This window comes from Ipomoea triloba, chromosome 4 (genome assembly GCF_003576645.1).
Source record: "Ipomoea triloba cultivar NCNSP0323 chromosome 4, ASM357664v1".
Taxonomy (NCBI): Eukaryota; Viridiplantae; Streptophyta; class Magnoliopsida; order Solanales; family Convolvulaceae; genus Ipomoea; species Ipomoea triloba.
In genome coordinates this window covers 24,395,973-24,423,394 of record NC_044919.1, presented here as the reverse complement: position 1 = coordinate 24,423,394, position 27,422 = coordinate 24,395,973, and the positions used below count along the sequence as shown (strand labels likewise).

General features: G+C 39.8%; 3 protein-coding genes across 3 annotated transcripts; all 3 read right to left on the bottom strand.

The window, feature by feature from the left end:
• Positions 1 to 12,935: 12,935 nt before the first annotated feature.
• On the bottom strand, positions 12,936 to 13,732 carry LOC116017682 (GEM-like protein 4). Its single transcript, XM_031258307.1, has one exon. The coding sequence runs from the start codon at positions 13,642 to 13,644 to the stop codon at positions 13,042 to 13,044; it is 603 nt and encodes a 200-aa protein (XP_031114167.1). The 5' UTR covers positions 13,645 to 13,732; the 3' UTR covers positions 12,936 to 13,041.
• A 1,735-nt stretch (positions 13,733 to 15,467) lies between these two features.
• LOC116017680 (GEM-like protein 4) lies at positions 15,468 to 16,526 on the bottom strand. The gene is made up of 3 exons (XM_031258304.1): positions 16,358 to 16,526; positions 16,189 to 16,269; positions 15,468 to 16,089 (listed from the first exon to the last, which is right to left on the bottom strand). Exons 1-3 carry the CDS (start codon positions 16,509 to 16,511, stop codon positions 15,638 to 15,640), a joined length of 687 nt encoding a protein of 228 aa, XP_031114164.1. The 5' UTR covers positions 16,512 to 16,526; the 3' UTR covers positions 15,468 to 15,637.
• Positions 16,527 to 23,190: 6,664 nt separating this feature from the next.
• Positions 23,191 to 23,987, bottom strand: LOC116017335 (GEM-like protein 4). Its single transcript, XM_031257896.1, has one exon. It carries the CDS (start codon positions 23,906 to 23,908, stop codon positions 23,306 to 23,308), a length of 603 nt encoding a protein of 200 aa, XP_031113756.1. The 5' UTR covers positions 23,909 to 23,987; the 3' UTR covers positions 23,191 to 23,305.
• Between the last annotated feature and the right edge of the window lie 3,435 nt (positions 23,988 to 27,422).

The window sequence follows — 27,422 nt, the reverse complement described above, 5'->3', positions numbered from 1 at the left end:
AAGTCACTTGAATGCATCGAAAAAGATCCTCAGATATCTTAAGGGTACGCAAGGTGTTGGGCTTTGGTATCCGAGAGGTGGATCTTTCGAACTTATGGGATATTCAGACGCGGACTTTGCCGGTTGCAAAATAGATCGAAAGAGCACATCAGGGACATGTCAGTTTCTAGGAGGGAGACTTGTCTCATGGTTTAGTAAGAAACAGCATTCTATAGCTACAAGCACCGCTGAGGCAGAATATGTAGCAGCTGGAAGTTGTTGTGCTCAGATTTTATGGATGAAGCAACAACTATTGGATTATGGGGTTGAATGTAAAGAGGTGAAAATTATGTGTGACAACACAAGTGCTATTGCTATCACTCAGAATCCAGTGTTACACTCAAGGACAAAGCACATTGATATAAAGTATCACTTTATTCGGGACCATGTTGAGAAAAAGGATATCACGTTGGAATATGTTGCAACGGAGGAGCAACTAGCAGATATTTTCACAAAAGCTTTATGTGAAACTAGATTCTCTCAACTAAGGTTAGAATTGGGAATGATAGAATTGGGTTGAATGGTCAAATCTTATCTTCTTGTATTAAGTGCCATGCACTGTTTCGCATGTGAGGAGCGTTTCATCAACTTTATGGCAGCCTTGGAGTTACACAGCATTGAATGGTCATTCAATATACCATCTCGTGAATCTACAGTTTCTACTTTTTGGGCTATAAATAGAGGGGTTCTCTCATCAGTTAATGTCATCAACTTCTTCATGGAGAAGAAGAAAGGAAAAGATGATGTACCGTTCTTTTATAGAGGGAGGAAATCAGCAATCAAGTCTAAAGACTTCCAAGGAGAAAATTATCTAGATCTAACGACGGGTGAACAAATTGCGGAGCTTCCTGATAATCCAAGCAAGGTCATATGCGAGCATCCTATTCCCATCCATAATGAATGGATCCCCAAATGCGTGGAGATCCAAATTGGTGGGAAATTGGAGTCAGGTGAAGATGCTTGCACAAGCAGGACTCCTACCGCTGCACATTCTGGAAAAGAAGTTCCTCACAACCAAGGGAAAGGGGGAAGGAGCTTCTGAGGAGTGCAGCAGCGGAGAGGTAGAGACGAACAAGAAGAACGAGCCACCTCTAGTTCTGTTACTCAGTCAGAATAGGATGTAGATGGCTAGTTCTTGTTCTAAGATAGATTCCTTTTTGGCTAACCAAGGCCAAACATAAGTTTCTCTGGAATCTAATAGGATGTTGATTCATATGTAATGCTTTTGGAATCACTAAATGAACTTAAGGAAATGTTCTAAGTGACATCTTTTGAATGAATCAATCTTGTGTTCTCTATCGCAATCTGTATTTGAAAGGTTATTCGAGAGATACCATGTCAGTTTGAGCTAAAACGTTATGTCTCGAAGAAGGGTAGTTCGAGAGCTCACTTCGAAAGATAACAAACTGACTAATTGTATATCTCTGGATGGAGGAATAAGGAGGGTTAGGGATTAATCACTCAGGGGGAATATCCTTAACCAAAAGGAAGACTTAAATGGAGGTATAAGGAGGTTTAGGGATCAATCACTCAGGGGGAAGATCCTTAAACTAGCAAGTCGAGAGTTTACCTTCGAGAGGTAAAACTTATGCATCAACGGATATATGCTGAACGGCTATTTCTGGAACTTAATGACATCCACGTGGCCATCAGTTACTGACGGTTTTCCATGTTTTAAGGTCTCTATCTCGGATAGTGGGAGCATGCTTATAATGGTTTTATCTTATTTAAACCTCCACTCAAAACCGTCACCCACAATTCCAAAATTACCCTTACTATACCTTATACACCTAACCGTTATAAAAGGGTATTCTTGACCTTTTGCTTCATTTTAAATAGCCGGATCCCAATCTTGACCCATATTCACAACCCTACCCAAATATCCGACCCAAATCCGGACACTATAAAAGTTATATCCATCTTCTTTACCCGGATTCAAGCTCACATCCGAATACCCAAAAATTTCCCAAAACCGAATACTGTATACAATTCCCTCCAAAACTTCAATCTTTCAACAATGGCGTCTGATTCATCATCTTCAACCTCATCTACCGACGCATACCAGAAGGAGGTGCAACACATTCGCACCCAAATAAAGCAGGTCAAGGCGGGAAGCATCCTTGACAAGAGCGGGTTCGTTAAGCATTCGGAGGATCCAAAGAAGACAGAGAAGGTTCTCAAGAAGTTCGAGAAGGCAGGGCTTCTCAAGTATATGGAGCATGATTATCGAACCATCCACGACTTGGACTTCACCGAGTGGTTCGCAAATGCCAAGGTCACAAAGGGCGCAATCGAGAGCCGCGTCAACGGAATTCATATCACAACATCCGTGGGTGACCTAAGAGCGGCATTCGACTTTCAGGCAACGGAGGAAGCAGTCCAGCACCTATCGGATTACGAGTTGGACAAGCAGATGTTCTGGGACAAAATTCGATTGGAGACTGCACCACAACGCGCATCCTCTGCCCTCCGAAAATATCATCTCAAGGAGAGGTTTGCTCTAGCCGCTGACTTGGCTATGAAGTTCGTTCTCGGCAAGGTGTCTGGAACCGATGAAATCAATCTGGACATACTCAAGGTCCTCCATGCCATCTGGAACAACATCAACATGAACTGGGCACAGATCATCTTCGACTTTCTCCTACAGCATGTGCAAAGCTCAGTATCAAGCGCCAACCAGTTGATCAGTAAAAAGGTTGGTTTTGGTTTTGTTGTTCAGTACCTTTTAGAATTGAAGGGCTTAGAATTGAGGGAAGGGCGAGAGATTCATCGAAATACCTATATGGGTAGGACGAAATCTCAAGCTCCGAAGGGTAAAAGTGCTAAGGATGCACCATCTCCCTCCAAGCCGAAAGCTAAGGGCAAAAGGAAAGCCCAGCCAGAGAGTGCTAACTCTGATGATGAACCCTTAGGTAATTTGATTAAGAGGGTTCAATTGCCAAAAAGGGCCAAGAGGGCCAAGAAAGTTTCTGTCAGTCAGATTCGAGAAGTGGCTCCTGTGATGATTCAAGTACCATTTGAGAACAGGGCACAAGCCCAGGGGGAATCTCAGGCTACACTGGCCGCTGAGATTGAGAGAGTGCCCCCTACCAGGTCTCTATCTGGAGCTCTGTTTGTTGATTTGAATGTTGCTGATGATGGTGCTGAGGGGGCTGCTGAGTCTGGTGTTGGACCTCGAGAGGAGGTTCGAGAGGTTGAAGGCACTGGGATCAGTGATCCAGTGCGGCCAGAAACAGAGGAACCACGAGAGGTGGTTCGAGAGATGGATATTCCGGCAGCAGATGAGAATGTTTTAGATCAAGAGGCTGCTGATGATCAGGGCACTGTGGTCAGGGACCCAGTGCAAAGTGCTGAAAATGTGATCCTAACGTCCATAGAATCTGCACAAGTTGAGAGAGCTATTACACAAGCGTTAGCAGATGTTGGGCTGATTAGTGATCTCTCGGATAGTCATCGAGAGATCAATGAACAAGCAGTGCGTAGTGCATCACCAACAGAATTAGTGGCTGTTGGACCAGACAGGTCAGATGTCGAAGTCACCTCTAGGTTAAATCAAGCTACTGAGAATGTGCCTACAGTGGATGACTTCTCAAGAGTACTTCGATGGATTGAATGGAGAACAGGTCCAATTGGTCAACTGATTTCGAGAGCAGCATACATGGTGGCTGAGGAAGAATTCGCTTTAAATTGGTTGAATCTCTCTTCAATCCCAGCCAACGAACTCACAGATCTTGCCCATGAAATGAATGTGACCAAGAAAAATCTTGGACGATCTGACAAAGGAAAGGGCATCGCTGCTGATGTACAAGAAGAGGAAGCTGAGTCAGAATTAGATCCTGCTACTGAGGCTCAATTTCAAGAAGAACTCAGGCTTGCCACTGCTTTATCCTTGGGACAGCAAGTAGAGTTGACGAGAGGTCCAGGAGAAACCTCTGGGGTTGCGAAAGATAGCATTGATCACCCCATCGCCATAGCCGCAATACCCGTGTCCCAAGTTGCTGATTCTGCTCTGGTCCCTCATGCAACTGCTTCGAGAGATGATTTTGATACCTCTGAAGCACAAGGAGTGGCACAAAATTCAGATCCACTACTGCCACCGCATGAGTCCACACCCTCGACAGATGAAGATGAAGCACAGACTGTTCGGGAGGGTGAAATTCCGTTGCTCCAACTCCCTGGCTTTCCAATTGACATGGAAGTGCCATCACCATTCCTGCTGCCCACTGACGATGCAACAACCTTTGCAGCTAGGATGGCTGATAGAGAAAGATGGAGTGCACCAGTTGCTCCTGAACCGATCGAGATATCTGACTCATCTGAGCAAACTGAGGTGCAAAATGAGCAGCAAGAGCAGAATGATACAAGTCCTGCTGGTTCGAGAAGTGCTGAGGAGACTGATGTGCCTATCGAAGGTGAAAACAGGGAAGCACCTATCGATCCTTCATCTCCAAATCCACCAGCAGATGACCAAGTTCCCAGCACTGGTTCGAGAGGTGAAGCTGAGAGGGAAGTTCCTTTGGATGGAAATCGGGAAGCATCCAACACAGAAGTACCCTCTCTCGCTGATCCGATCCAATCAGTTGCTGAAGCTGAGGCTCCAGGTTCGAGAGGTGACGAGCAAGAAGTGATCCATCCCTCAGGTGGAAACCGGGAAGCGCCTGACATGGAGCTACCTTCGAGCTCTGAACCCAGTGTCCCTGCTGATCCTCAGAGACAAGTTTGAGAGGTGGACTCGCAGATGCAAGTCATGGGTGGAAATCTGGAAACGCCCAAGTCCCCTCCGACGAAAGGTACTACTGATTCTCCTTCTTCTCCTTCTGATTTTGGTTCACAGGCCGAGAGAGTGTTCATTGGCGAGGTGCGTCAATTCATGGCTGATCAAGCTTAGAAGATGGCTCAAATCGAGCGCATACTGGCTGTTGTTCGAAACCATGCAATGCCCGTGGCTGGCACAAGTACTTCTCAAGCTCGCCACGAAGAACTCCTCGAACAAACAGTATGGGCTGAGGATGCAGCGCGAAAGGCTGCTGATGATGCTGCTGTAGCTCGCTCAGAGGCTGAACGAACAAGAGATGAGCTAGCTGAGCTACGAGCAGAATTTAGAGCCTATCGAAATTCCAGTGAGCTTCGACAGGATGAAGTGAGAGCCATCCTTGATGATCTGTCGAACCAAGTGCCTGCCCAGCTTGAATCACTCTTCGAAGGGTTGTCTACTCTCCTTTCCCGTGGTGATGATACCAACAAGGGGGAAAATATACAAAGGGGAGGAGGAAGAGGCAAGAAAAGAGCAAGAAGCAGTGAACCAGCTAGACCTCCTGTGAAAATTCCAAAGCAAATAAACAAGCAAATGGAGGAAGCTAAAAGGGCAGAAGCTGCAAGACTCCAGCGCTCACAGCAAATGGAAAGAAGGAGACAAGAGGATGAAGAAAGAAAGAAAAAGAGACAGGAACAACAAACAGAAAAGGAAAGGAAGGATGAGCATTATATGATCCACTTCAAGTTTGGAAGCAAAGAAGAGGATATGCGCCATCTAGTGCACTTCATTTTCAATCTGTTGGCACATACACAAACATCACTCCACAGCAACATGACTCCAGAGGAATGTGTTACATGGTGGAAAGAGGGAGTGATTGAAGGAGAGTTTGTTGGGGAAGCATTCAGGAACTATCTACACTTTCATGTCACTGATGACTACTTAAGTCTAGTAGACACGAAAGACCCCGTCAAGACACGAGCAGCCATCAATGAGAAGAGGAAAGAAAACAAACAGTAAGCTCTCGATGTCAACTCTCAACTGTGCCGTGCTGCTTCTTAATTTCTTTTCATTCTTCCTTATATATCTTTATCTTCTTATGAACTGTAAAACATTCCCTTTTATGCTTAATATATACATATCTTTTGCTGGGGGTATTGAGTGAGTTTGTATCGCATGCATAAGTATATTAGCTCACTTGTCAAACTTACCGTATGCGCTGAAAATAAAATCAAAGTTCTTTTCTTGCTAAATCAGCCATATAAGTAAGTATAAGTGTTGGCATCATCAAAAAGGGGGAAATTGTTAGGAACATAATGTAATAGGTTTTGATGATACCAAATGTAAATCAGAATCCCCTAAGTCTCGAAGGATAGGAATCTATGTAAGTTCGACAAGTAAACTAAGAGCGAAAATATAACCGGGTAACTTTGAGCTCAACTCGGAAAATATTTAAGCTTAAGGTAAACTTGATTGAACATTTTAGATGTTTTTCGTGTTGTAAGTCTATAGTCAGATCAGAAGAAGGCACGAAACTACATTGGAGGAATAAGGGTCTGCGAGACATCAACTAAGTCTCGAGACATAAGCAGAGTTCGAGAGATGGAGTCTCTCGAGACATCAATCCAGTTCGAGACATGGATTCGAGACATCAGTCAGGCGAGACACCAAACTAAGTCTCGATACACTGACACTTCTCCATAGGGCTGAACGGAAGTAAAAAGTAGCTTAGATTAATTTAATCTAAGTTTGGAGAAGAAGAATACCATGGAGATAAGGAAAGGTGCCTACAGCACGCTATGGGATCTACCGGAAGTGGATGCCACGTCAGAATTGCACAACAAACGGATAGAAAGTGCACCAATCCAAAGTCGGTCTTATTCCCTAAATCAAGGATCATGGGAATATAAAAAGAGTAACTTTTGCCTAAAAGAGTAAGTGGAGCATGGACTCTAGAAAGTAGATTAAAGAATATTCACTACAAGACAAAAGGCACAAGTTGCAAGACCACCACTCCATGGAACATGCTGAAAATGCTCAAGTCCCATGATCAGCATGGGAGACAAGTTTCAAACGGAATAGTTTTCCCTCCAACGGAATTATTCCTAAACTCTCATATATAAGGACGTGAAGACACAAGCTGAACAAGGTTTTTTTGAGGTTCGAGAATTCTAAGTGATTTGCAAGAAGTGTCTAATTCAAATTCGAGAATTCTAAGTGATTTGCAAGAAGTGTCTAATTCAAACGTTCAAAGTGCAAGTGCTAAATCTGGAATATCATTCTTGATATTCAATACAGCGAGACAAACACATCTTAGTGTTTGAGAGAGTTACAAAGCTTAAACATATACACATCCAGAAGTTTGAGAGAGTTACAAAGCTTAAACATATACACATCCAGAAGGTGACCGAAGCAGCTCTACATCGACTTTATTTCAACGATAGCTTGCGGTCAGATTGGAGCCTGTTACATTAAACTGTAACAACCAAAGGTCCTTGCTTTGGATTAAGCAAGAAGAGGCGGAGTACCCTGGCAGCTGTCTAGTGAAGATCCTGAGGCTTGAGGCGGGCTTGGTGATCAAAGCTCAAGTGCTCGAGAGGTGGAGTAGCTGGAAGCGGGGAGAAAAACCTGAGGAGAGGCGGAGTAACCTGGGAGCTGTCTTGTGAAGATCCTGAGGCTTGAGGCGGGCTTGGTGATCAAAGCTCAAGTGCTCGAGAGGTGGAGTAACAAGAGGCGGGGCGAAAAACCTGAGGCTTGAGGCGGGCTTCGTGATCAAAGCTCAAGCGCTCGATATTGTACTAAAAAGGGAAGTTTTAGTGCAATCCTTCTAGGGAGTTTCTAGAAGAAGAGTGGACGTAGGCGGGTTGGCCGAACCACTTAAAAATCTCTCTCTCGCATTTACTTTCTATCTTTTATCTCTCGCTATCTAACTCTCGAACTGCACTACACATAATCACACTTCTCGAACTAACTCAAACTCGTGCTAATTAAAAGGGGATAACATTTTCCGCTGCGCATAAAACTTTGTCTTCATCCCGTGAGGTATCGGACCTAAACATCCTAAGTCCAATACACACGAGAGGTCGAAAAGATTTGCAAAATCTTATACAAGTCTATTCCCCCCCCCCCCCCTCTAGACTTGTACCCCATCCCCTTGGGACCAACAAATACCAGACAAAACTGGTCGCAAAGGGAAAACAATCGATCAGCTGTCGTATGCAAGTTCTGTAATTTTACTGGTCATGAAACGCGGGTTTGCCGTAAGCTAGCCAGGTTCTTAAAAGAACATAATGTTTTTCCCATGCAAGCATCTCCGTCTACCCAGTCTCCTATAGCTAATTCCATGGTTGGGTCATCTTCACCATGGCTGTTTGACAGCGGCGCATCTCACCATGCCACCCCGAGTGTGACTCCGCTACAGAGCCTTTCTGAGTATAATGGCCCCGACGAAATTCGTGTGGGTGACGGTAATTCTTTACAAATTTCCCATATTGGCCATTCTACCATCCCTACTCCTTCTTCCGTGCTTACTCTACAAAATGTTCTGCATGTCCCACAGTTACATAATCATTTAGTGTCAATATCTCAATTATGCAAATCTAATCAAGTGTCCGTTTTGATTCCCACTTTATTGTGAAGGATTTTCGAACGGGGATGTCACTGCTACGGGGAGCAAACATTAATGGTGTCTACTATGGATCTCTCTCTTGTCAACCCACAATAAACGCCATGCACTTGTCACAAGTGGCTCAGTGGCACCATCGACTTGGTCACCCGTCCAATAAGGTGTTACATCTTGTGTTGCAACGCTGCAATATTCTTGTTTCTGTGTCATCGTTGAATCAGTTTCATTGTTCATCATGCAATATGTACAAAAGTCATAAACTTCCATTCTCCAAAAGCACTCTTGTTAGTAATAAAACGTTGCAATTACTTTATACTGATGTATGGGGTACTTCTACACAATCTGTAGATGGGTTTCTTTACTACATTATTTTTGTTGATCATTTTTCCAAGTATGTTTGGCTATATCCTTTGAAACGGAAATCTGATGTGTTCACAGTTTTCCCTCAGTTCAAAAGATTAGTGGAAAAATACTTTGGTCTATCAATTATTTCTGTTTATTCTAACAATGGCGGGGAGTTCATTAAATTGGTACCATTGTTTAATGCTCACGGCATTTCTCACTTTACTACTCCACCACATACTCCTGAGCACAATGGCATGGCTGAACGACGACACATGCATATCGTCGAAACAAGCATGTCACTTCTCCATGCTGCTTCTTTACCGTCTTCGTATTGGTCTGATGCGTTTCAGACGGTTGTCTACCTAATTAATCGGCTTCCAACACCAACTTTAGGTAATCAATCTCCATTTCATATTCTGTTTCAACAGGCACCAAATTATGATAAGTTACAGCTGTTTGGCTGTCTTTGCTTTCCTTGGTTACGTCCCTATAACACTAAGAAATTAGAGCCCAAGTCCCGACCGTGTATCTTCTTGGGTTACTCAACTACTCAGTTAGCTTACAAATGCTTTGATTTTAGTACAAATCGTATTTATTTTTCAAAGCATGTCAGGTTTGTTCCTAATGTATTCCCTTCTCAAGAACTGCAACTTGAGGTAGGGACTTCGTCTGATTCTCACTATGCTGAGTTGCCACAAGTTTTGTTCCAGCAACCTCTCTCTTCTATGCAGTCTGTGCCTACTACAGCGTCAACACCCATAAACTCACCTGATCCATTTCTCTCGTCAGCCTCACCTACTCAGGCAACATCGCCACCTGCTCAGCCCGCTTCGCCGACTGTCCAGCCAGCTTCGCCGGCTGCCCAACCAGCATCGCCGTTGGTCCAACCAGCCTCGTCGACTGCCCATACTGGTGCAAGCAGTTTGGCGAACTCCACCAGTGCTACGTCGGCTTCACATTCCACCCAGCCTCCTTTGTTGCCCACTAAATCCGATAGCGTTCGTTAGTCCCACCAATCTTTTTCTGTGTCTTCTGAACAACTTCATTCCCAGGACGGTTTGCGTCGCTCCACCCGACAATGCCGACCTAACCCTCGGTACACTGACTATGTTGTGAACCAAACCACAACACATCCTTTACTTCCCACTTTAGAACCGTCTACCGTCACCCAGGCCCTTAAAGACGCTCGGTGGCGGAAAGCAATGGATAAGGAGTTCGAAGCTCTGCATCGCAACAAAACATGGCAACTTGTCCCTCGCGGAGCTGCTGTTCCAATTGGTTGTAAATGGGTTTACCGCGTCAAACGCAACCCGGATGACTCGATTGATCGATACAAGGCGCGGCTTGTCGCTAAAGGGTTCTTACAGACTGCTGGCCGAGATTATTTTGAGACGTATAGCCTAGTCATGAAACCGATAACTATACGTGTGCTTATGACCATTGCGTTGAGCAATGGTTGGGGTTTACGCCAGTTGGACATTAATAATGCATTCCTAAATGGCACGTTGCATGAGGAGGTCTACATGGAGCAGCCACCCGGTTTTGTTGATCCTCAGCACCTGACTCATGTTTGTAAATTAACTAAAGCTCTCTATGGGCTTAAACAGGCACCCTGGGCCTGGTACCAGGAGCTTTCAAAGTTTCTACATCATTGTGGTTTCTCTAAGTCTCAGGCCGATGCTTCGTTATTTGTTTATTCCGCACATGGTGTACTTGTTTATTTTCTAGTGTACGTGGATGATATTTTGCTAACAGGAAATGATACTGCCTGGTTAGACCGGTTTGTAGGAACTCTATCAACACGATTCGCTCTGAAGGATCTCGGTTCTTTACATCACTTTCTGGGTGTGGAGGTAGTCTCTACACTTGATGGAATTTTTTTGTCACAAAGTCAGTATATCACTGGTATATTGACGCAGTTTAAGATGGATGGTGCAAAAGATGTTTCAACACCACTGGATGCTACAGAGAGGTTGCCTCCAGCGCAACCAGGCAGTGTTCCGGTTGATACTACCCAGTTTCGGCGCCGCCTAGGTCTGCTACAGTATTTGGTCATCACCAGGACTGATGTCGCGTTTGCAGTCAATTGGTTGTCACAATTCATGCATGCACCAACGGACTTGCATTGGCAGGCTGCTAAACGGCTTCTTCGCTATCTCAAAGGCACGATTGGGGAGGTTGCACCACTGCTGGTCGCTCTACTACTGCTTATTTGGTGTATCTGGGAAATAACCTTGTCTCTTGGAAGTCCACACGTCAGAAGTCTGTATCTCACTCGTCTACAGAGGCTGAGTATCGTGCTTTGGCAAATGCGGCTGCAGAAATTCTTTGGCTCAAGAATTTGTTACAAGAATTGAAGTTGCGTCTAGACAAACCCCCGGTAGTGTTATGTGACAACCTAAGCGCCACATATGTTTGTAAGAATCCGGTGTTCCATTCACGCATGAAACATTTGGCGTTAGACTACTTTATCGTCCGAGAATTGGTTACTTCTGGTGTGCTGGTTGTACAACATATTCCTTCTACTGCTCAGCTCGCCGATCTTCTTACCAAGCCGCTCGGACGACATTTGTTCCTTCAGTTTCGGTCCAAGATTGGAGTCTCCGACGGATCCTCAATCTTGCGGGGGCGTGTTAAGCCTATATGTGGCTAATATTTTCTACAGTTATTTGTCTGTTCTAAAATTATTCCTATAGACTAGTTTCTGTTGTAACTTCTACTACTTCTCCTCTTTTGTATACTATTTATAGCCTGCTCATTTGTTCATTAATATACAAGATAGTTCTACTCCATAGCTTTACAGTCCATGGTTTTGGTTTTCGTTCAATTACGGTTTTTAACACTGCAGTGAGGTCTCTTAAGGAAGCACCAAGCTTCCTATCAATTCCCAGAGGTATCATCTTCTGGCTCATCAGAAACAAGGACGAGGATTAGGGATGGCAACTGGGCGGGGCGGGGGCGGGGAGTATACTCCCCGTCCCTGCGACCCCGTCCCCGTCCCGTCCCCGACGGGGAATTGAAAATATTCCCCATCCCCGTCCCCGCGGGGAATTAGGCGGGACGGGGATTCCCCACTCCCCATCAACTCCTAGTCCAAATACTAAATAAATTTAAATTTTAATAATAATTTTTTTTAAAAATATAAGTCATAGCTTCAAAATTTAAAATACTATATATATATATTTATTTATTTATTTATTTTTTTTTTTAATTTTTTTTCGGGGATGGGGCGGGGCGGCCCCGTCCCCGAAAATTTTCCCCATCCCCGTCCCCGTTAGAGACGGGGACGGGATTCCCGTCGGGGACGAGGCACATTGCCATTCCTAACGGGGATAAGTGGAGACATGATGGAGGTGACATCTTTCACATGTTTACCCTTCAGTAGCTTATGGTCAACCCTGTAAGAATAAACAACCTTCATTTTGACTTTATTGTCTTAAATCTCCAGTCCCTGTGCAATCAGAATTCGATAAATCAAGTTAGGGTGTACTAACACGCCAATCTCGTGATCCAATGTTTGGCAGAATTGGAATACGGGGTTGTCCTACTCTCGTGACCTTACCAATCTCTCTCAATAGGCTCAAATGCAAAATAAGCAAAGAAATGAACATTCATTAGTGTAAATACTTTGTTCCTTGCATTTCCAATATAAGTATTACATTTTTATTTTAATTTGACCCGTTTTATGAATATGGATCCGTGAGACGGTCTCAGACAAATTTTTTCCAAGTAAAACCATTTTTACTCAATCCGTTTATTTACCACTGTTCAAAAACATTTTGTTTGTATAGAGGTTATGAATTTGCAATTTTTAATTAATTAATTAATTTGCCTTTAGGTAGTAAAGCAAGAGGCTTTGAGAAAATGGAAGGATACTTAACAGGGAAGGAGCTTCACATAACCAATGAATTGGTTATCTGGATTAGCTCCGATCCTTTTAGGAATTCCTTTTCTATCTTGCTTTTTATTTATTTTTGGAGGCAGACCAACCTTGAAGGCAGCCAGCTTGATTGCCTTTTCTTCTAAGAGTCATGGTTTAATCTTGTCCTAATAACCGAACCACCTCAAAACTACAACAGTTAAAAAAAAATCAATTTTTGACTTCGGATAGATTCTCATCCTCTAATATTTGGAGAGGTTTAATGTGTATGCTTAACAAATTTCAAGAACTGCTTCAACAATATAATTTGTCAAATCATATATATATATACAGGCTTTTGAGTTCTACATTTTACAAAAGAGATATATATATATTTTTGCTTCATCATAACGAATGTTTCTAAGGATATTGAGCTGATTGAGAAATTGCATCCTGCAGATATTTCAAGGTTCTTTGATGTTGTTGGAACCACATAAACCAAAACTCAAAATGGTCTTCTGTCACTAGGTGCACGTACTTCTCTGATGGATTCTTCAAATTCTTACTTTCATTTGCTGTTTTAATTTTAGCAATTGGGATTAACACCTTATAATGCACTCTCATTGACTTCCCGCTAGAAGAAGGGACTCTGATTGATCTCTCACTAAGAAAAGCAACCTTCTCAGTAGAAACAAAAAGTAGGCCAGCCAATGGACCAGCTGTTGTTGATAAACAACATTGAGAAGCCTTCAACAGTTTTTCACCTTCTCTAACACCGAAGTTCTTCTTGAACACCTTTTGAACACCGCCTGCTCGGAGAAGTTTCGCCCCTAGTATCAGCTTGCCCTTCACACTGTCTGTTATCTTTAAGGAGGTAGAAATCTTACCATTTCTTGTTTTTGATGGCTTTGAAGAGAGAGACAGATGGCATTGGGTGGCAGAATCAGGAAGAGCCCATTTTCTTGAGCTTTGATTCAATAAAACTGCCCAGTTTATTGATTTGATGGTCTGATTTTGCTTCATCTCTGACTAAATTTTCTTCTTTGTATTGGCAAGGATAACAAGAAATTATCTTTGCTATTGGGTGAGTATGTAGACTTGAATGAGTTGCTTTCTGGGATAACTGATTCTTTCACAAATAATGTGTATTTATAGGGGGTTAAGTAGGGAGTTGGTGGATGGATATGAAGTTTGAGTCTGATGAGTCAGATTTATGTCATCATGAGACAAAAAAGTGAGAAGATGACTATAAACCCTTTTAGGAAAGATATCATACATATTATTTAAAAGATTAAAGTAGACATTAGCATTACATGATGAGTCAGAAATCATACTAGTCCCTGTGTCAAAAAGTAGTTGGGTGGTGCCTGGTCTTAATTAACAGGTAGATGATAGGTTGACTCAGCATTCTTATGTTGATAGCTTGCATGTGATGTAACGTACTATTGGGCAGAAATCGGTAAAGTTCACCTATCGCCCGGTAGTTGGACAGAGGTCGGTAAAGGCCATCTATCACCCGGTAGTTGGGCAAAAGTCGATAAAGGTCATCTATCACCCGGTAGTTGGGAGATTGTTTGGGTAAAGGGGTTAAAGGACCAAATCCAGCATTTAGCGTTTTGAAAATAGGTGGCGGTACAAGAAAATAAAGTTACACATTCGCTACTAGCTATACCTTTTGGCATAATGGTAAGCGTTTGTACTTACAATTTTTTATTCATGAAATAAAATCTTTGATTCATGGGCTAGGGAAATTATTTCCCACATGCTAGCAGGTGAGGCCACAAGTTGTGAAAAAGCAGGTGTTTGAGTGCTTATCTGCATCACCACCATCTAAACATTTAATTACTTTTGTCATATTTGATGTGTAAAGGTGTAAGTTTTAGGCCATCCAGCCATCCCAATCACACTAACCTTGTCAAGAAAAATGTTCTGACGGCAGGTTATTGACAGTTGAATGTTACTTTTGAGGTTATTGTACATCACCCTCTTTCAATTCACCAAATCTTGAATTCATAAAATTCAATTTTGTGAATAAAGAATTCGATCTGATGGCAGAACTTTGTGGATAAAATTGTGGACAAACTGGACCTATTTTGGATAAAACAGAACTTTAATTTCATGATGGTTGCACTCTTTCTTTTCATTATTTCTTTTTGACAAAACTGATTATCTCATTCAAATCAAGTTTATTTGAATGCTTTTAAATCCCATAAATCACAAATGAAGATGTTCGACTCATTTGAGTTTGAAAAAATGGAGTATATATTGAAATTGGGATTAACACCTTATAATAATAAGCCAATTCCTTGTTGGCTGAGTTGATAAACATGGCCAGGCCAGTAGTATATATTGGAAGCATATTCCCTTGATTCTTGTGAACGTCTGATTTTGCCTCATCTTTGTATTCCTTTTCTTTTTGTTGACAATAATGATGGCGAGAAATTATGTATGTTAAAGCTAAGGGTGAGCATATACTATACAAGTGAATGCGTATGTGAATCTCCGCCATAAAAACTTTACTAGTCTTAGTTTGCTCCTTTTGTTTATGTTTCTTTGATGTGTAAAGCTATAAGCTTTAAGACAACTAACTATCCAAATTAAGGATCCTTATCTTAGATTGTTTTTTATGACTAAATGTTGCATGCATTTTAAGGTCAGTGCACATTAACACATCATCCTCCAGCTCAAAACTTTTTAGCCCACACACATATATATATATATTCAACTTGATGGAATAATACTGTGATAAAAGAATATGCTGATTTGATCCTACAAGTGCCACCATTGCTATATTAAATTATGTCACTATTCACTAATGCTAATTCATTTCTACAAGAAGATTGCAATGCTCCAAGAATTGCTATTGAGTTGGAAATGTTTGTTTGAGTTTCAACAATTACTCAATCATATATACAGCTTTACAACGTAACTTAATTTGTTTACATTTTATAATATAAAGAAAGAAATAAATTGTTTCTGATCATACTATGTGGCTATGTATTATAAGGTTATATAGTTATTGAGCTTGAGAAATTGCATCCTGGAGATATTTGAAGGTTCTTTGATGATATAGGAACCCCATAAACCAGAACTCAAAATGGTCATATGTGACTACTGGTATGTACTTCTCTGATGGATTCTTCAAATTCTCACTTTCATTTGCTCTCTTAATTTTTGTAGTTGGGATTGACACCTTATAATGCATTCTCATGGACTTTCCAGTTGAAGAAGGGATTTTGATTGATCTCTCACTGAGGAAGGCAAGTTTGTGAGTAGAAACAAAGAGTAGGCCAGGCATTGGACCAGATGTTGTTGATAAATAACATTGAGACGCCTTCAACAGCTTTTCCCCTTCTTTAGCACCGAATTTCTTCTTGAACACTTTTTCGATGCCACCTGCTTGGAGAAGTTTTGCCCCAAGAATCAGCTTGTCCTTCAGAGTGTCTGTTATCTTTGGCCTTAGTTTCACTGGACCATAGAAATCAACTAATTATTAATAATTTATAATATATAGTTTGTTGCAGGTAGAGTGTTAATTAAGTTAGTTTGAATATATACTATACTAACCATGCTCTCTGATGCCTTTTGCAAAAGAGTCCACCTTTTCTCCAGTTTTGTTCATCTTGCTAACTGAAGAATTTGTTTTACCTGCATTTTCATAACACTTTATCACTCAGACATCTTTCTATTTGATTTTTTTAAACGAAGTAAAGATTTTTGAAAGAGGTAATCTTACCATTTCTTAGTTTTGAAGAAGGAGAGAGATGGCATTGGGTGGCAGAGTGAGGAAAAGCCCTTTTTCTTGATCTCTGATTCAATAAAATTGCCCAGTAGTATATAGCAACCAAATCCTCTCCGATTCTTGATTTCATCTCTTGATTTTTCATCATATCTGTCTATCAGCAATAAATTATCTTTGGTAAAGGGTGATGAGTATATTCAAATGAGCTATACAACTGATTCTTATGTAAAATATGTATTTATAAGGAAATTAGGCAGTTGGTGCATGTTAAGTTTTGGTAGGATAATGAGTCAGATTTAGGTCATCATGACCCAAAAAGATTCAAAGATGACTTTTGAAATCCTTAGCATTTAGAAAAGATATCATACATGCTATTAATTTATGGAGTATTTTTTTATCCATAATTTCTGAATATTGGCATTTTAGTAGTGCTTAATTTTCAAAAGGGGTGTCTCATTGCTTAATTGTTATACTATGGACTAGGGTCTATCTTGAATTGTAAATAATAATGATGTGTATAAATTGAAGGACACATAATATATTAAGTACTACATGTAGATTATTGTATATATGTTGGGCACATATTGCGCAGTCATTATACCGTGGACCATGGTCCATGATGCATTGTGGACCATAGGTCATAGTTGATACTATAGTTGTGTTGAACTGATACTGCAGTTGTGTTGAAAAGATACTACAGTTGTGTTGAATGGAAACTGCAGTTGCGCGAAACAGAGGCCGTGTCATCCATCTGAAACTGCAGTTGCGTTGAACGGATACTGCAGTTGCGTTGAATGGATGAACGACCTCTGTTCCGTGCAACTGCAGTTTCCTTTCAACACAACTGCAGTATCTTTTCAACAAAACTACAGTATCCGTTCAACACAACTGCAATATCAGCTATGATCATGGTCCACCATGCATTGTGGACCATGAACCACAATATAATTTGCGCATATTGCGTGGCTAATAAATAATGGGCTATGACTAGCTTTTTTTTTATGGATATGGTGATAGCTTACATGTGTTATTGCAACTTTTAGCTTAGCTAGGGTCAATCATTATTGCATGGAGCTGTGTGGATCATAAATAAAAGGTACATTATTTTTGTACTGAAGGTACATTATTTTTGTATTGAAGGTACATTATTTTAGAGTACATTACTTTTGTACTGAAGGTACATTATTTGATATATACCTTCAGTACAACAATAATGTACTTTCAGTACAAAAATAATGTACCTTTTATTTTTTGTGGATCATGGTCCATGCAATAATTTGCCAGCTAGCAATCATTATTGTCAAACGAAATCTTAATTTGTTTCATGCAATTGTCAAAGGAAACTTCAATTCCCCGGCCGGGCACATGCTAGCAGGTCACAAGTTGTGAAAAACCAGGTGTTTAAATGCTTATCTGATCTGCATCGCCCCCATCACTATCAACCCATCATCTAATCTTTACTTTTCTCATATTTGATGTGTAAAGCCGACCGTCCAAATCACACGATCAATCTGTGTCTGGGAAAAAGTTGTGAGGCCAGCCGTTGTTGACAGTTTAATGTGGTGGTCAATGTTTAATTATCACCGTACCCGGCCTCCCTCCCCAAACCTTGAATTTATAAACTTCAATTATGTGCTCAAATTCGATCTGATGGCAAACAAACTTGATCCGTTGGATAAGACCCATTGCTTGTCGTAAATATAATTCATAGACATAAATCTCTTAGAAAAGCTTGATTGATCAGGCTGAGCAAAGCCTCGCTATAGTTGACGATTCAGATTAATTATTTATTGCCCTGAATTAAATGTGATGTACCTAATTATATATGTTAGAACATACCAAATAATTTTTTTAGATGCCTAAATAGTCCAACTATATTGTTTGTTTTCAGATTACGGGGTAACAACACTATTGAAATATTAATTACAAGTGACGAGGATTTTTATTCTTGTGAAATATAAAGAATTTAACTCCTTAAAATGTCCCCCTCGCTAGGGTTTTATGCACAAGTGATTTGGCTTCTAAAAAGGAAATAAAATCATCCCCAAATCCACCCGGAAACCTCTCCCTAATTCTCTCCTAAATTAGTCTTAAATTGCATTCATAAATAAAATATCTTCTACTAAGGATCTTGTGGTCCAGTGGTACCAAGTTGTTCTTTTATCAGCTCCCCATCTTCATCGCAATCTCCAACTCTTTTTCTAGGCTTCCCCTACCTTATTTCCTCTTTTGCCGACTCCTTTTTCAAAGAGGCGCGAGATCAGATGACTGAACACCGACTCCGATCCTTTTCTAGGCTTCTAGTCAACCCCAAACCTTCCCAGCATTATTTCCTCTTTTGTCGATTCCTTTTCCAAGGAAGCGTGGGATGAGTGAGCGCTAACTACTTTTTCAAACTTCCAGTCAACCCCAAACCTCCCCCAACCTTATTTCTTCTTTTGTTGACTCCTCTTTCAAGGAGGTGTGAGAAGACTAAGCGATGACTCATTTTCTAGGTTTCTAATCAACTCCAACCCTTCCCCAACCTTATTTCTTGTTTTGCCGACTACTTTTTTTAAGGAGGGGCAAGACAACTGAGCATCAACCTCTTTTCTAGACTTCCAGTCAACCCAAACTTTTCCCAACCTTATTTCTTCTTTTGATTTGACTACCACCATGGACCCCTTGGATTTTTCATTGATTTGTTTCCATAAATGCTCAGCCTACTATATAATTAATACCATAATTAACATGATCCTTCGAATTTCCTCATTTCTATGTTTTACCCTTCCTATAAATACCTCTTTAACCTTTCAACCCTACCTCTCTACTTTTCAAAGTTTTAACAGCCATAATAAATCTCAAGCTTTTTAAGTCTTTCTCAATTTTGCACTTGCGTCTTCCCCTTGTCTGCAACAGTCAACTCTTCCTCTCACCACTCTTTCCTTCTCACTAGGTGGTCTTCTCTCCTCTATATTTCTCTTTCTATCCTGTCGACCTCTCAATCCTCTCATCACTCTGTTTCTTTTTCTCATTCCAATCCCACATGTCGAGGGGTTACAAACAATCCATCCGCCTCCACATCTCTACCCGAGATTCCCACCAGCCCTACTTCTTCCGTGCCTTTGAATCCCTTTCCCCTCTAGTTCATTCTTCTTCCCTTGGGGCAACTTGTGGCCATTTTTTAAAAGGATTTACACCCCTATCATCTATCACTCTAAACTTACCACTGCTAATCTTACCCTTATGAGGGAGCTACTAGGGCCTTCGGTTGAGGTATTGCCGGCTGGGAGCTGCTTCATTGAAGGCAGCTATATTGGTATATCCACTACAACTCAGTTTCCTATGGTTTATGAGTGCCTACTCTTCCTTCCATCTCCACTTTCTTTCATTACATCGACATAATATCTAGCCAAGTTGTTCCCACCTCCCATTGACTACTTATTTGCTTTCTAACTGTTTGCGAGTCACTCGAACTACTTGTATAGTCCATTACCCTTTAACCAATTATACCTAGTGATTAAAATGGGCTCTACCTCTCTTTGCTATATCTAAATTTCTCAAAGGGATGGTCATTGCATCCTTGTTGACTTGGAATCTACTCACAAAAAGTAGAAGGAAATGTTCCTCTTTATTCGCCCCGATTGCCCCCATGATCGATCCTTTGATTTTTCTCTCTAGTAGCGGAGGTCTTATTTCCGCATACAAAAATGCGGCCTTGCGATGACGAGACAGCGAACCTAGTCACCTTCCTATTTAGCCGCCTTAGCTCTCTTAGTGCGACTAACAGCTTTGCAAAAAGCTAATCTATTGCTTGAGAATGCTGCCACCTCTTGTCTTGCACCGACGACCCTTTCTCACGAGTAGCAAGTTTGTTCCCCCATTGCTGACTAACCATTTTCTCTATTTTCAAGCAATGACGATAATGAGGAATCCTCTGAAGAGGAACCTGAGCCAAATTAGCTAGATATTTTGATGTGTTGGAGGATACACGTACATAATAACAGTGAGGGTACGTATTAATGACTTTGCATATAGTATAGATCATGCACGTACATAATAATAGTGAGGGTATTAATGACTTTGCATATATTATAGATCCCTGTGTATAAAAGGCCATAAGCCTTCACTATAATGAGTAGAGTTTTGCATTCATTCTGTAAACCTTTCTTCATCAATACAATACACGATAATTCCCTTTTTCCTCTTGCTATACAAATCCGACATGGTATCAGAGCTCACCGGTGAGGAAGTTATGTCGCCGCAGCTTTCGGCACCGGTGAGACGACTCCTGGAGATCATAGAGCTACATGATCGTCTCCGGCGACCAATCTACAGAAGAATCTTATTCCGCAGAGGAGTAACAACACTGAAGTCCGCTAGCCGCGTTCACTGCCTTGTTTCCTTCGATTTGCGGAGGAGCTTCAACTTTGCCGCGAGGTTCTGCGCTGGAACTGGCGCCGCCGTCGGCGGTGGAGGTGGTTTGGCGATCGTCGATTCCTCAAAGCAGGATTATCTCCATGCAATTGATTCGTTCAGTTTGTTGTTTCTACAGATCAATGAAGATTAGAGCGCAGTACTCCTCTTCCAATCAAGCATTTCACAGAGCAGATTCGTGAAGTTTTTGACCAAAGTGCTCATCAGTCCCCTGTTTACAGTTTTTAATCGGAGCAGATCCGAGAATAGTTCGAACAAAGTGCTCGATTATCCTCCATCAGTAGCCTTCAACCGTAGTCTCTGGAGCAGATCCATGGAAAGTGTTGGAGAAAGCATGAGCGCAGTGCTCATTAGTTCTACATCAATGGTCATTGTAATTCATGGAGTAGATCCGTGGCAAGCACGAGCACAAAGCTCGTTAATCCTTCGTTAGTGGCCTCACAACAGTGTATGGAGCAGATCCATGAAGAAGAATCGGAGCACGTGGAGCAGATCCATAAATCTCCGCTGTTATCAGGTTAGTAAGTATGGAATACAAATTCAAGTTGTGTTAACATTTAGCCATTAACACAACCGAAAAAGTTTAGTTAAACAATGGTTAACCGTTCGGTTCGGTTAATGGTTAAAGGTTTTTTAAAATTTTAATTAACGGTTAATTGGGTTCGAAATTGTCGGTTAACTATTTTTAACTGAACTTTTTTCGGTTAAATCTAATATGTAAAATCTAATATGGATAATCTCTATAAATTTGTAATGTTTTTATGATTTTTTTTTCTATATTTTCTTATGAATTTATTATTATATGTATTATTTTAATTACATTTATTATAATAGGTATTATTTTTAGGAATTAGAAGTTTAGCTTTAAAAAGTTCGGTTAATCTGTTAATCGACCGATTAATCGAAAACAATTTCAATTTGGCTCGATTAATGGTTAAAGATTTAAAAACTTCGGTTAAAATGGTTCGATTAATAGATTACACACCCCGTGTTGATATACAAAACTAAACTAAGAGATATTGTCCCAATATTAAATATGATGATGATGATGATGATGATGAGTACCCATTTTGGTCCCTCGACTATTAAGTACCAATTTTGGTCCCTCAACTATTGAAAATGACGGTTTGCCCTTCTATATAACGGCTGGTGGATGGAAATTGTAACGGAGGACCAAATTGAGCACAATTTTGCAAGTTAGATGACTAAATTGGGTATTTTTAATTCTATGGGACAAAATCAAGTATTACGCTATAATTGAGGGACCAAAATGGGTATTAACTCTTTAAAGAATTATTATTTTTATTTTTATTTTTATTTTTATTTTTGAAGGAATTATTATTATTATTATTATTATTATTGAAAGAATTATTATTATTATTACAACATAAGGGCATTTTAGTCATTTTATCGCTTCCTACCTTTTTTTTACATACCAAACACTTCCTACTTTATTCGTTGAATTGTAATTCCACCGAATTACAATTTTTTCTCCCCTAATTCCCTCCTCCCAACCAAATGCCCTGTTAATATGATTCAATGAAGATGGTTGCGCCAAGATCAGAATGCCTTTTTCATTCCAATCCTGTAAATAAATGCACACAAATCTCTTGAAAGAGTGTGATAATGGATTGAAGGAATCCAATTGGTCAATGCACTACGGTATGGTGAAATTAAATATGACATATTTAGAACTCAAATCAGCTGCAAAGAGCATATCATATTATCATTGGTTGGTTAGTGAATGCTTCTTCCTCCAGTGAGGGTTCTAGCACGGGAGTCCCAATCCTGATCAATGTCAGCTTCTGGTTGAGGAGTGTATTTGTTTAAGATCATCCTCAGAGAATGGGTAAATACTTTGTTCCTTACATTTTCAATATAAGTATTACATTTTTATTTTGATCTGACCCGTTTTATGAACAAGAATCCATGAGACGGTCTCAGACAAGTTAACAAAGTAAAACCATTTTTATTCAATCCGTTTTTTTACCGCTGTTCTAAAACATTTTGTTTGTAAAAAGGTTAAGAATTTGCAGTTTTTAATTAATTAATTAATTTGCCTTTAGGTAGTAAAGCAAGAGGCTTTGAGAAAATGGAAGGATACTTAACAGGGAAGGAGCTTCCCCACATTCTTAATTCACATAACCAATCAATATGAATTGATTTTTTGGATTAGCTCCGATCCTTTTAGGAATTCCTTTTCTATCTTGCTTTTTATTTATTTATTTATTTTTGGAGGCAGACCAACCTTGAAGGCGGCCAACTTGATTGCCTTTTTTTCTACAAGTCATGGTTTAATCTTGTCCTAACCAAACCACCTCAAAACTATAGCAGTTAAAAATCAATTTTTTACTTCAGATAGTTTCTCATCCTCTAATATTGGGAGAGGTTTAATGTGGACACTTAACAAATTTCAAGAACTGCTTCAACAATATAATTTGTCAAATCATATATACAGGCTTTTGAATTCTACATTTTACAAGAAACATTTTTTTTTTTTTTTTTGCTTCATCATAATGAATGTTTCTATGGATACTGAGCTGATTGAGAAATTGCATCCTGCAGATATTTCAAGGTTCTTTGATGTTGTTGGAACCACATAAACCAAAACTCAAAATGGTCTTCTGTCACTACTTGCACGTACTTCTCTGATGGATTCTTCAAATTTTTACTTTCATTTGCTGTTTTAATTTTAGCAATTGGGATTAACACCTTATAATGCACTCTCATTGACTTCCCACTAGATGAAGGGACTCTGATTGATCTCTCACTAAGAAAAGCAATCTTCTCAGTAGAAACAAAAAGTAGGCCAGGCAATGGACCAGCTGTTGTTGATAAACAACATTGAGAAGCCTTCAACAGTTTTTCACCTTCTCTAACACCGAAGTTCTTCTTGAACACCTTTTGAACACCGCCTGCTCGGAGAAGTTTCGCCCCTAGTATCAGCTTGCCCTTCACACTGTCTGTTATCTTTAAGGAGGTAGAAGTCTTACCATTTCTTGTTTTTGATGGCTTTGAAGAGAGAGACAGATGGCATTGGGTGGCAGAATCAGGAAGAGCCCATTTTCTTGAGCTTTGATTCAATAAAACTGCCCAGTTTATTGATTTGATGGTCTGATTTTGCTTCATCTCTGACTAAATTTTCTTCTTTGTATTGGCAAGGATAACAAGAAATTATCTTTGCTAAAGGGCGAGTATGTAGATTTGAATGAGGTGCTTTCTGGGATAACTGATTCTTTCACAAACAATATGTATTTATAGGGAGTTTTTGGATGTGAAGTTTGAGTCTGATGAGTCAGATTTATGTCATCATGAGACAAAAAAGTCAGAAGATGACTATAAACCCTTTTAGAAAAGATATCATACATATTATTTAAAAAGATTACAGTGGACATTAGCTTTACATGATGAGTCAGATATCATACTAGTCCCTGTGTCAAAAAGTAGTTGGGTGGTGCCTGATCTTAACAGGTAGACGATAGGTTGACTCAGCATTCTTTTGTTGATAGCTTGCATGTGATCTGGTGTAACGTACTGTTAGGCAGAGGTCGATAAAGGTCAAATTTATCTCCGGTGACTTGGGATTGTTGGGGTAAAGGGCTTAAAGGCCAAGACCAGCACTCAACGTTTTGAAAATGTGTGGCGGTATAAGAAAATAAAGTTGCATATTCACTACTAGCTATACATTTTGGCTTATTGGTAAGCTTTTGATCCAAACACATACTTACAATCTTCAATTCTTGAAATAATATCTTTGTTTCATGTATGGGGCAAGGGAAACTTCCCACATGCTAGCAGGTGAGGTCACTCACAAGTTGTGAAAACCAGGGTGTTTTAATGCTTATCTGCGTCACCACCATCTAAACTTTGAAATACTTTTCTAATATTTGATGTGTAAAGAAGGTGTAAGTTGCTGACAGTTGAATATTAATTTTGAGGTCATTGTACATCACCCTCTTTCAATTCACCAAATCTTGAATTCATAGACTTCAATTTTGTGAACAAAGAATTCGATCTGATGTGGATAAAAGACAAACTGGATAAAACAGAACTTAATTTCATTATAACTAGTTGCACTCTTTCTTAAGCTGTCATATATATGCATGTTCTTGTTGTATCTACTAGGGCTGTAGCTATATATGTGTTGCATCTTTGTTTTCCTTATTTCATTCTTAAGACAAAACTAATTGAATCATTCAAATTAAGTATACAGACAAATTTTGATCAGGTTATTGAGATTGAGAGATCTCTTTCTTAAGGCAATTCAAGTTTATTTGAATGTTTTGAAATCCCATGAGTTAATTAGTTGATAAGAGAGAGACATGGTTGATTTGATTAGCCTAGAATGCGTACGCTATGCTAAGATATGGATTAAGGGTTGAAAGAGAAAGAAGCTCTTATCCGATTTGAATTAGAATAAGAAATTTCGTCAGTCATTAATGATAATAAGTTATTGAAATATTACGTATATAGGCGAATAATGACTGGCCAATAATGTAACAGCCCGGATTTTAATTTGCCTGCTATATATATATGTCCTGGTAACATGGCTTTGTTTTGTTTTGAATTTCAAATAGTTTCAAAATATGGAGGAACTCAAATTTCGCTTTGCTTTCAATGTAAGTACTATGCCTTCTAGGCAGACTGAAGAATAATCAGTCTAGTCCAGTCTATTTTACATGCTACACAAAAACAATTTAAAAAGATCATATCAAATACATTAGAAAATAATAATTAGATTCAACAGTATGTTAAACATAAACGGAGAAGAATAAAGGGCAAATTTCTGATTGTCTAAAAATACCATCAATTATAAAATCTGCTTTCAACAAGGTAATAGATTTTCCAACGACCAAATCAAAAACAGGGATAAACACTCTAATGCTCAGATCCCCTACACAGCAGCATTATAAAAAAAAATCTAAATTTAAGATGATCTACTTCCACCTCAGGCTCTAGTTCAGGTCCAAGCTCGATCAACAATGCTTATCCTCAAAGATGGAACAACTGCAAGATCAGTTTGATCTTTTTGGAGCGCTGCTGGCCTATCAACTTTTGACCAATGGATAGGTGGGTTAAAGACCATAATTGGACGAAAACCAAAACAATGGAAAAAAAAAAAGACATTTTAAAAATTGGGTCACACTTGTGTGAGACCGCCTCACGAATCCTTATTCGTGTGACGGGTCGGTTCGGGTCAAAACACTATGCAAATGTCATACTTATATGTGCAATTATCATACTTATATGCTCAAATATAAAACTAATCAAGAATACAATTTTTGTTATTTTTTAGAGCAAAAGTAATACATTTTTCATATATAATAAGTAATGTTAAATATAATACTTTTGTGGAAAAATGTAATACTTTTAAATCGAAATGTAAAAGTATTGTATTTTCCCTTAAAAGTATTACATTTACCCTTATAAGTAACAAAAATTTTATTCCTGATTAGTATTACATTTGAGCATATAAGTATAACATTTATGCATATAAGTGTTACATTTGCATCTCGACCCGACCCGATTCGACCTGTCTCAGGGTGAGACGGTCTCACACAAATTTTTGCCTTAAAAATTTGTAAAAAAATAGGAAAACTCATTTTCCAAATGCCTTTGTTGTCCGACCCGGTCAAACACAAATGCAAATGGGACTTGTGTATCTCGAGATAGGCAAGTCCCCCTTGTTTTTGTGTGTGTGTGTGTTTTTTTTTTAAATTTGGTCTCCTGCTACCAACCCGGCTTCTTCGACGAAGGAGAAGTCAGCTACCAGTTTGGTCGCCAGAGACCAAATTAATAAAAAAAACAAAAACAAAAACAAAAAAAAACAAAACCCAAGTTCACTTGTGTATCTCGAGATACGAAAGTCCCACTTGCATTTGTATTTGACCGGGTTTGACAACAAAAGCATTTGGAAAATGAGTTTTTTCTATTTTTGTACCAATTTTTAAAATGTTCTATTTTTGTCTATGATTTTTGTTTTCGTCCTATTATTATGATCTTTAAGTTTGCAGTGAGGTCTCTTAAGGAAGCACCAAGCTTCCTATAAATTCGCAGGGGTATCATCTTCTGGCTCATCAGAAACAAGGACCGGGATAAGTGGAGAGATGATGGGGGTGACATCTTTCACATGTTTACCCTTCAGCAGCTTATGGTCAACCCTGTAAGAATAAACAACCTTCATTTTGACTTTATTGTCTTAAATCTCCAGTCCCTGTGCTGCTGTGCAATCAGAATGCGATAAATCAAGTTGGGAAGGGCAATTTCACTTTTTGCTCAGCTCTCTAATCTTGGCTTCACAAATGTCTTAACTCTTAATATGATTGAATGAAGATGGTTGGGCCAACATCAAAATGCCTTTTTCATTCCAATCCTGTAAATAAATGCACACAAATCTCTTGAAAGAGTGTGAGAATGGAATGAAGGAATACAATTCGTCAGTGAAATATGACATATTTAGAACTCAAATCAGCTGCAAAGAGCATATCATGTTATCATTGGTTGGTTGGTTAGTTAGTGAATGCTTCTTCCTCCAGTGAGGGTTACGTTCTAGCAAGGGAGTCCCAATCCTGATCAATGTCAGCTTCTGGTTGTACAATTCATTAACCAGGGAATGGGTTTAGGCCTAACCGATGAAATGACT

Coding starts and splice junctions, on each gene's coding strand:
- LOC116017335 (XM_031257896.1), bottom strand. CDS start 23,908: ATGAAGCAAAATCAGACCATCAAATCAATAAACTGGGCAGTTTTATTG.
- LOC116017682 (XM_031258307.1), bottom strand. CDS start 13,644: ATGAAGCAAAATCAGACCATCAAATCAATAAACTGGGCAGTTTTATTG.
- LOC116017680 (XM_031258304.1), bottom strand. CDS start 16,511: ATGATGAAAAATCAAGAGATGAAATCAAGAATCGGAGAGGATTTGGTT. Junction 16,270..16,357: donor TTCTTCAAAACTAAGAAATG/GTAAGATTACCT, acceptor ATGAAAATGCAG/GTAAAACAAATTCTTCAGTT. Junction 16,090..16,188: donor AAAAGGCATCAGAGAGCATG/GTTAGTATAGTA, acceptor TCTATGGTCCAG/TGAAACTAAGGCCAAAGATA.